This window comes from Eptatretus burgeri, chromosome 6, assembly GCF_056783735.1.
Source record: "Eptatretus burgeri isolate ZD-2024b chromosome 6, Ebu_testis_v1, whole genome shotgun sequence".
Taxonomy (NCBI): Eukaryota; Metazoa; Chordata; class Myxini; order Myxiniformes; family Myxinidae; genus Eptatretus; species Eptatretus burgeri.
The window spans coordinates 9384135-9394977 of record NC_140966.1 but is presented as its reverse complement, the minus strand read 5'-3'; the positions used below and the strand labels follow the sequence as shown (position 1 = coordinate 9394977).

Below are 10843 nucleotides of genomic sequence, written 5' to 3'. Positions count from 1 at the left end.
AAACGACCCAATGGTTTCAAATGAGTGTTCCAATGCCAAGCATAAAAGTAACATTACTATATCAGGAGATGGCACTACACAAACTATGATGCTTGCAGCCCAGTTAACCACAACGAGGAAGAGTATGTAGGGGCAGGGCCTAACAGCAGCCATCGTAGAATCCTGCAGGCGGTGTGGTGGCTGTCATACTGATGTTTTATCAGCTAAAGTGGCCCCCTCTAAAAAAAATAGTGAAAATTACTGCCTTAGACCCTTTAGACACACACCACTCAAACACCCATAGTTTTCTTGCAATACACAGAGCATCCTCTTTTCAACAAGTAATGTGCAAACCCTTCGGGTGGGTACTGTGCTAGTTTGTACAGAATTTGCATGTTGAATTAGACCACCAATCAAAACCTCGAAGCATTTTGTTGATTTGAATTTTGTAAGTATCGTGCTATGCACAACATCTTTGTTGTTTGTTTGTCTGTCTGCGAGAAGGATATCTTTAAAAGTTATTGACGGATTCGGATGAAACATGGTGAATAGGTTTGGTGTGTGACAAGGACGAAATTATTTGACTTTGGTGAAGATCCGGATCTGGATCCCATAATTTTTTCAAGTGATTCTTCACCATTAAGAGGTTGGGCCAAAAATTACATTTCAAAGAGTTGTGAACGGATTACGACGAAAGTTGGTGGATGAGTTTGGTAGGTGGCAAGAACAACCTCGTTATATTTTAGTTACGGTACGGATGCAGATCCAGCCTACAAATGGGATACCAAATGTAAACTGTTCAGTCTGGTGGAGGTATATGCTCCAATGAGTGCTATTCTTGTTCACAGTATAATTATGACACTTTTTATTTGACAGAACATGCCAGATAAATTTTTCAAATGAAAACTGATTCGTGCCTTCAGGTCACTTAATAAAGTAAAGAATATTTTTCTTTACAGAGGTGAAATCGGTCCCCAAAATAAATTGAGACAAATCTTGTTTTTAATTCTGGCCTTATGAACACAATCATGATGGCAATACAAATGGTTACTCTATTATTACGGCTCCAAATACTGATGTCAACATATTTCAAGCAAAAATTTTAGGTTGTTTAATCAACTAATTCACTGTGGTTCATTTTTAGCCCGTCATCCTTGTAGTGGAGACGTGGTTCCGCAATGACTTCTCTGTGTGTCTGTCTGTCTATCTATCTGTGTGTCTGTCCAGGCTGTAACCTTTTTTTACCATTTGAGCTTTTGTCATCAAATTTTCAACAAAGCTTTATTATGAAAATATGGAGAAGACAAATTAATGATTTGGGCAACAAGTCCAAAGGACTTCCGGTCTGGGTTTGGAGCGACGGCAGCTTCTCTCAGGGGTCTCTGCCGACTTTCTCAAAATTTAGTTTCCGGTCATTATTTGTCATGTTTTAACTGTTTATTTGCTCACCTACATGGTTACTGTGTTCCTAATTTGTTTGTTTTTTTCCAAAAATCGTGCTATTTTGTGAGTTTTAGTCGACCTTGTCTTATCGGGCTCCTTGAGGCCTACTCGTCCTTCCTGTCTCGGTGTGCAATCGGTTATTTGTATTCTCTCCCGATTACCATCAATTCCTATTTTCCCTACTTTTCCCAACGCCACCCCCCACCTATCCTCCCCAAACTACACACTCTGTTTCTTGTCTTAAATTTAAAAACAAACAAACAAAAAAACAACAACCTTTTCTTCCCCCATACCCATGAGTACCGATTATTATACTTCCTCCTCCTGCTGGCAGACCATCTTTCTTCTATTTGAGCTGACCCACTCTTACCATTACCATCACGATTTCTTCCTACAACCTCCCACTCTCCAATATTATCTAATCTTCAAAAATCCATCAAAAATAATAATAATCTTCCTTGTATCCTTCCAAACTATACACCTCCTGAAAGCACGTGTCTCTCTCCACCCTCTTCCTGTTACTTTACATCTACCCATCAGCTTCACTCTGCATTTACCGATCCAAATTCCCCATACACCTCCACGATTTTACTTAAAACTTTCCTTTTCAGAATCTTACGCAATCGTTATTTATAAAATAATAATAGTAATAAATAAATTCACTTTTACATATACTCCCGCAACCGTGGTTGCGCAACTATACTCCGCAGCTATACTCCCGTAGTTCTCCCACAACCACGTGACCTGTTTACACCCTCTGGGTTTACCGATCCAAATTCACCATTCACCTCACGATCTTTTCTTCAACCTTTCTTTTACCTAATCTTATGCAATCTCTATCAAAAAAACCCCAAAAAACAGTCTCTTATAATGCTTCGTCTTCCTCTTTCACACGTGTGGTTCTCATTACTGTATCATAATTCACTACTTTTCTTCCTTTTCAACAGACTGCTCTCAATTCGACCTCTCCTTCATACCTTGTCAAAATAATTCCAACTGTGACAACTTTTCTTCTCTCCATTCTCTTAATTTGCCCTTATTACATCTCTCAAGAAATGTCTTTCATCGCATTTCTGAAATAAAAATTAAAAAAAAACACAGTTTGCTATGTATGTTCCTTTTTCCAGCAATCGTCATTTTTTTCCAACTTCAATGCCAATTCACTCCTCTCACCCCTCCCTCTCAAAGCAACTGTCACACTCTTCCCCTTCCAAGCTTCCCTCTCACCTTTCTCAAAAACTCCCCCATCACCTTTCTCCCTCAAATCTCCCCACTCCCCCTTGTCCCACCATTCACCCCCTCACTCACCCTTCTCAAAGTTGCCCCCCTCTCATCTACAAAGCTTCCTCGTTCGCCTGCCCTCTCTCCTCCAGCTCTCTCTCCTCCATCTCATCACTCGACCTCCTCAAATCCTCAACTGCCTTCTGCCCCCTCTCTTATTACTTTCCACTAAACCTCAACCCAGCAGCACAGAGCCTTTTCTCCTCCTCATCCGCCCCTCTCCACAAGCTCCTCTGCAATCCCCCACACTCTTTCAACAACTCTCCTTACCTCCCTCCCCCCTCTCCTCCCTTGTCCTACCCTCCCCCCCCCTGCACCCAAAGCTTCCTCCCCTCCCTCTTAATGAACAGTGTGGACCTCAAATATCTGGGGCCTTCGGTCAAACCTGACAAATCTTTCCATACAGGTTGCTACGGACAAACCAGACATAATCTGCCATACAGAAACTTTCCTCACTCAAGACGTCTCTCACTCCCTAGTATCTCTCCTGGTTACTCACTCCTCCAGTATGACAGACCTGAGCCTCGTCCTGGTGGAGGAGGTGCTCTCTTCATCAAAGACTCAATTCCTCACTCTCCATGCACTGCCCTCACTCCCCCACACCCCCAGGAATACCTCTGGCTACGGCTTCCCCTCCACTCCCACCTCAAGTTTATATGTGTGCTGTACCGTGCACCAAACAGTGATGACTCCATTTACACCTCACTATCCGAAAACATGGACTAACTTCTATCCTCTCATCCAAACTCTCTCTTCCTCATATGTGAGGACATCAATTGTCATCAGGCCAGTTGGCTGGGTGTGGATACCTCTCTCACTTGCCATGGCACTTCAGCAAAAGACTTCTGTGACTCATTGGGACTGACTGAATCAGTCAACTTCCTGACCCATCCCTGGACTCTGTGTCCTTTTCTTCTGACAAAGTGGAGAGCTTGCTGTCAAACCTCAACTCAGATTCTGCAACTGGTCCAGACGGCATCAGCCCTCATGTCCGAAAAACCTGCTCCTCTGCTCTTGCACACCCTCTCTCTCTGTTCTACTAACCGTCTCATTTGCTCAAGGTCATCTGCCATCTGCTTGTAAAATTAGCAAACATCACTGCCCTGCATAAAAAAGGTGCTAAAACAGATCCCCACAACTACAGACCAATCAGCATTCTCACAATCATCAGGAAGGTTATGGAATCCATCATCGCTTCAGATATTAAATCTTTCCTCTTCTCCAATGGCTTGAGTTCCGATCATCAATTTCGTTTCAGACCAGGTCACTCTACCCTGGATATGCTGCTTCTGCTCTCCCAACAATGGATGGAGGTCCTCAATGCCAGACATTAAATCAGATCCATATCCCCAGACATATCGCGTGGTTTTGACATGGTCTGGAACCATGCCCTGCTCACCAAACTCTCTTCCTATGGTATCCAAGGCCATCTCCACTCATGGCTCGCAGACTTCCTCTCCTGTCGCAGCCAACGTGTGGCCCTAAATGAGGTTCTCTCATCCTCTCTTCCTGTCCAGGCTGGAGTTCCTCAAGGCAGCATTCTGGGACCTTTTCGTTTTCTAGTTTTCATCACTGATCTCTGTGACTCTCTGGAAAATCCTCTTTATCTCTTTGCTGATGACTCCACCCCCTGTTGTAACATCTATCATCCCTCAGACCAGCAAGCCGCAGCTTCTTCTCCCTCTGAAGATCTGGATGAAATTACAAACTGGTCCAACACGTGGAACATGTCTTTCAATCCTGACAAATCTCACACTCTCACTGTCTCTCCGAAAGGACCGTTTGGAACCCCCCCCCTCCCATCTACTTTCTCAACAATCCTCTGGAGGAAGTCCTTTCATTCAAGCTTCTGGGTCTCACTGTCTACCACGATCTTTCCTGGGAAAGCCACATTTCCAACCTGGCCTCCAAAGCTAGTCGCCGACTGGGAATCCTCCATTGTGCAAAGTCTTTCTTCAGCCCACCTGAGCTCCTGACCACATACAAAGCTTTAATCTGCAGCCAGATGGAGTGCTGCTCTCCCCTCTGTAGCTTGTGCTTCTGCCTCTCACCTTTCTCAGCTTCATGCTGTGGAAACCAAGGTATTTAGGATCTAGGATGAGGCTGAGTCTTTGGACCTCTCACTCTCTCACCACAGGCAGGTCGGTGGTCTTTCTGTCTACTACCCTCTCCTCTCTGGTCTCGCCCCCCCCCCTGCTCTGTCTGCGAAATGTCCCCACCATATTTCCGCAGGGTGCTCAAGGTCCGCCAACAATCTCCTTCTGGTAAAACGACCAAAATCATGAATCACTGCTCACCTTCACTCTTTCATTCCTTTTTTTCCCCGCCTTTGGAATAAACTCCCTCATTCTATTCATTCGCATTCTTCCCTCCAGGCTTTCAAAACAGCTGTCCACCACCACCTCTTATCTTCCCCCATCCAAAACCTCGATCTTTTCTACCCCCGTTAATCCACCCCAATCCTACCTTCTTCAATTTCCCTGCTTTTCTTCCTGAAAGTCCCTGTAATGTCCATCTTGTATTCCCCGTGTTTCCCGCCCCATCTCTCTCCCTTCCACAGATCTCCTAATGTCTCTGTTCCCCACTGTTTTGTCCTTCCCTCTCCCGTCCCTCTTGTCCCATGCCCCCCCCCCCCTTGCTGTGCATTGTGTGTTAGCTCTCATTCGAGCCTCGACAATGTATGCAAAAAAAAAAAAGGTCAAAGGTCAAGATTACATAAAATCGTTGATTTTCATCCAGTTGACTCAAAATTTGAACAAAATTTGCATATTGCTTCATTGAATTGTTTCACCAAAAATCAACCCGATCGATTTTGCTGTTTTGACATGTGAATGGTTTGCATGACAAGAGGCTCTTTCAGTTTGTGTACAGTGCAAGATGCACCGCCTCCGGTTTATTCACACTTCCATGTTTATTTGCTTGTACAGTTGTGCCCTACACAGCCGGAAGATGGGGTTTCGCAATCGTGTGTGTGTGTGTGCGCGCGCGCGCGCGCGCACGCATCTGTCCGGGTGGTAAATTTTTTTTACCATTTGAGCTTTTGTCATCGAACTTTCAACAAAACTATATTATGAGAATATGGAGAAGACAAATTAATAATGTGATAGGTCAAAAGGACAAAGGTCAGCATGACATAAAATGGTCAATTTTCATACAATTGACCTGAAATTTTATCATTTGAGCTTTTGTCAATAAAAACTTAATTACGAAGATATGGAGAAGACGAATAAATAACTTGGTTAAACGTCAATGGTCAGCGTCACAGAAAATTATCAATTTTCAACCAATTGACCTGAAATTTTAATTATCATTTGAGCTTTTGGAAGCCGTAACTTTTTTTTTTACCATTTGAGCTTTTGCCATCAAATTTTCCACAAAGCGTTATAATGACAATATGGAGAAGACAATTAAAATGTTTGGCAAAAGCTCAAATGTACCATTTAGCAGATGTAAGAAGAAGAAATCCGAATTCAAAGCAGATGGGCTTTGCATTTTCAGATGTTTTCTAGTTTTTTGTTTTTTTTTCCGTTCGCTGTTTTTGTATGGTTGGCTTATGTAAGAAGAAAAAATCCGAGTACAAAGCGGACATAGACATGCTTTGCATTTTCAGATGCTTTCTAATGTATTTTGTTTGTTTGTTTTTTTTAGCTATTTTTGTATGTTTAGCATATGGAAGAAGAAGAAATCCAAATACAAAGAGGACGCGGACAGGCTTTGCATTTTCAGATGCTTTCTAGTTTCTCCTTAAATGTCTCAATAAAAAGTCAATTGGTGACCAAAGGTCTTGTAAACTATTACTGTGGATGACTGACAGCGAAGGCTTGTCCATGTAAAAGTAAAACAGAAACTTTTGCAATATTTTAGAAGACACACTTTGCCTGATGGAATTCTGAATTTGCTCAATTGGCTGAGCTTCTGTATTATATTTTTGTGGTTGTAGCTATAAATCCTGACACAGCAGGGAAAGCATGAGCAAACCACCCCAATGTATTTAATTTCCAAAGAAGCTGCTTTGGCAGCAACACCCTCAATAGGGCATACTAATTGGGGCAGGCCATTAATGACGATGATGAAACAAAGAAGAAATTTATTGACCCTTATGATATCGAAAAAAAAAATAGTCCAGAAGCCTGGGACAATATTATGTCCTGTAATTTTTTGTTTTTTAAGGTTATCATGAAGTTTCTCTATGGGAATAAATTGACAAAATCGTCAGACAGATACTGGTGAAGAAGCTTTGTAAGTAGCAGTAAAAACTTTTGCGGTTGACTTACAAGTTGGTGTATGAGCCGAATTTGAATCTGCCTTTGGGTTTGTCTTGTAATTAGTTCTTGTCAGAGGTATATTCAATGTGATACAAATATATATTTCGCATATTTTTAACAATCTTTATCAAGCAGACAAAGATATAAATTGTGAATGGCGAACCTGTCAAAATTCTTCAGCATGTGCAAGTATTGTATAATTGGGTGCACTTACCACTTGCTTCTGCTTGAGAGGTTTTGCAGAGTATGTGCCATCTCCATGCTGCACAGACAAACCGCAGGACAGCCATCACATGAGGGCAAGACAATGCCTTAAGTACTTATTTTCACTTAGCCAGAAAGTACTGCTGCAAAGTCGATTCCAAAAGCCGAATTTCCAATTTGAGGATTGTGTTCCAAAAATGTATCGTTGAAAAATTTTAATGTCATTATTATTTAACTTCCCGAGTACTCAGCCTTCAACCCAATGATCAACCCTCTTCCGTTCCAAAAGGGACGGGAGAGAGTACTGTAATTGACATGGTGTCATGATGCCTGGTGTTGGCTTAATAGTTCGGGTGATGGGCTTGGGCTCCTAGGATCCTGAATTCAAATCCCACTTGGCTGTTGAATTAATACCAAGTGGGGTTGACTCTGCCTGTCATCCTTCCGAGGTTGGTAAAATGAGTGCCAGCTTGCTATCCTGTGTTGGAGTGGTGACCTGTCTAGGATTGTGTGTGGTGTGGTGTGGTGTGTGTGTGTGTGTGTGTGTGTGTGTGTGTGTGTGTGTGTGTGTGTGTGTGTGTGTGTGTGTGTATCAGTCAGTGAGTCTGCAGGCAGACCAACTTTAATATAGTACCACTGTATGGACTACTTTAATATTTACACCAAGTAGCCTTAAACACAGTTCAACAAAGTTGTCGAGTGTAACTATAAGCTTATTTTGTACCCTGAATGTGGATTAGGTCAAAGTCATCCGTGTCAGTTCCTGAATGTATGTTTGCCCACACTGCCCATAGAGTGAGGTGTGCTGAAAGGTGTATGGCCTCACACTAGTGCACACAATTGGCCTTTGCCACAGTTTGACAGAGTTGTTCAATATAACCATGACATTTTATTGTCCTATTGGATCAAAACTTTATTTTTTACATTGAATGTGGGTTATGATCAACTTAGAGATGAGTAATCATATTGTTATGGAACCTGGGTTCGAGGTTTGCCAAGAGGGGAAGTACTTGGGTTCCTTCTGAATCGCCAGCCCTGGAGGCTGACACGCCGTAGATAACTCTGCTGCCCGGTGTGTTTGCAACCATGAATGTAAATTAACTTGTCAACTCTAATCGTGTTGTCTGTCTCACACCGTTTAGCGAAGAAGCTGACTAAATTAACCAAGTTTTGTGCCCTCAGTGCACAATCGGATTACTGCCTCGTGATACAGTGAGTCAGGTCAGGTCAGGTTTGGGAGCATGCACAGGAGCAGTGCGACGTCGCTGTGTCCACTTTCTGCCAGTACTCCAGGGGCCTCCATGTGGCTATCCCCCAGGCAGATGCCTGGCCCATCTACATCTCTTAGAGATGCCGATCAACCTGCTGCAACCACGAGGTATGTGGTTGGCCCGTTGGCCTCCTCCACTCACAGTGAGTGCACTCTGGCAAATGAGAGCAAATCACATGGGATAAAACTTCCCATCTAATCATACTGCAGACTGTGCTGGACCAATAGAGGAAAGGACACTACAAGCAGGTTGAACTGAACTGACATTGGTTTATTTATAAAGGAGCATGAGGAAAAGCAAGTTGCACAGTGAAGACAAGGGGTTTATTCACAGGGGGTATTCGTACAGCAGGGACATACAGTAGCTGTGTGTTGGAGCAAAAGACATACAGTGACACTTTCTTGTCATAAAGAGACAAAGAGCAGAATTATACATTGATTCTATCAAGAATTATACATTGAGGCATTGGTGACCTCTGGCTTACACGGCACATACATGCAGGGATGTATGTGCTCGTCCATAATGCAGGGAAGGTAAGGATGGGGGTGATAAAGAAAATGGGGGTGGGGAGGTGTCTGGATGAATGTTGAAAAGGTACGAGTAAGATGCAGTGCCAGTGCAAAGAGTGAGAAAGACAGGGTGCGAGTCAGTGGTCACTGTAAAAAGAGTGGTTGTTTGGGCTTTGCCTTTGCTGATAACTCTTGTGAATATACAGTAGACGAGTCGTCGGAAAAGAGAGAAAGATTGTGTAAGAACTATCCAGCATTTATGGTTGCTGATTTCGCCTCCGCCAAATACTGTGCCCGTATGACTTGGAGCTTGGCCCATATGGTGAACGGGGGGGGGGGGGGGGTTGGAGGAATCAAGGGTCAATCCTTGCCTCTAGTGGGAGTGGTCTCTGGGAACCGGGGTCACATGCTGCCCTCTTTCCTCAGAACATGTCGTGCGCATTGGTCCAGGTGGGCTCTGAGGTGACATCACTCTCCCCGTGAGGTTGCTGTGCTGGAACCGCCCCCAAGTTGTCCTCCGACTGCACCACACATATCAGCTCCCGACTCCACATGGGGTTGACATGCAGTGGTCCCCATCTGTCTCTCGAACACTTGTGAAGGGACGCAAGTGGCTTGCTCTAGATCAAGGTGGTCCCCACTGTTGGAGGAACATGAAGGAATGGCAAGTACCCACTTGTGCCTTTGTGTAAAAGGCTCCTGTTGTAATGGTGCTGGGCTTGGGTCCAATCGTGAGTCAAAGGTGGCCGTGGGCGAAGCAAGATGATGGTCCCGGGGTGCAGGAAGGTGGTGGGTAGTGGTGAGATGAATGAGGTTGATGCGGTTGTGGAGTCAAAGCGTCGTTATTGGATGAGCGCGACGCGGATCATGGAAGAAGACTGGAAAGACGAGCTTGAATGGTGCTGTTTGAATGAAAATAAAGTCTGGTGTGTATTTGAAGCAGGCAGGGAGGTTATTGCTGGAATTGTGTGAGAATTGTGGTGAAGATGGCAGTTTGGTTGTGGCACACAGATTCAAAGAGGTTTTGGCACGCATATGAAAATTAGGCTGTTAGCAGCGTGTGCTCGGTCATGTGACGAGAGATTTGTGTGGAGAGAAGAAAATGGGGAAGAATGGGGGGAAAAACCGACCTCATCCCTCACAATGCATATTCCCTTTGTAACTAATAAGACAAAAGGGAAGGAACCTATCTGTAACAAGTAACAACAAAACAACTACCTCGGGAACCGCTCTATGTTGTGTGCAATTGCCTTGGCGTCTGAGTTCTTAGAACCGGTACAATATGTTTTTTTTAATCATTTGTGTGGTCTCTTCATCCAGTGTCTATCTGTGCCTCCCTGTTGTTGTGAAGTGGTTTACTTTTCTTTCTTTCTATTCCTTGTAAAGGAGATCTGTCTGTGTGAGATGGGTATTTTATGAATTCACCTATAAATTAATTAAGAGTAATAATGATTAGACGTATGACCCATTAGCAATGTATTTTGCATTCGACGTACATGGATGTGGGAATTTATTGGGTGACTTGTTAGCCTCGCAAGCTAAAAACGAATGCAAAAGGCTATTCTAATGTTTGTGATGGGTGAGTGAGTAAGTCCATTACTGGTTCTCAGATCAAGTTTAATCTATATATACTCCAGAGTATCCATATACTCTGCATTGTTCAATGCTCTGCCATATTTATCACGAGCAGATTTACCCGGCGCTGCGTGGGAAGAAAAACGTGAATAAGTAACATTTTGTAGTCAAAGGAAATTTCAAATTGTAATACCCTCTGCCATCACCACCGTGTGGCGCTACACGATACACATTTACATCGAGAATTTACACCCCCTCTCCCCACTCCCCACATTTCTACATGAGGCCACGGCCACACAGCCTATATTACCACGGA

The 10843-nt window shown here is 43.6% G+C and overlaps 1 protein-coding gene across 6 annotated transcripts in view; it reads right to left on the bottom strand.

Moving 5' to 3' along the window:
• LOC147024217 (E3 ubiquitin ligase RNF157-like) overlaps nt 1–10843 on the bottom strand; it is a 226821-nt gene that overhangs the window by 92485 nt on the left and 123493 nt on the right. For all 6 annotated transcript variants that reach the window (XM_085883910.1, XM_085883908.1, XM_085883911.1 and 3 more), the window contains one exon: nt 7183–7230. In XM_085883910.1, the coding sequence (XP_085740036.1) occupies nt 7183–7230 (48 nt within the window). The remainder of the gene's footprint in view (nt 1–7182; nt 7231–10843) is intronic.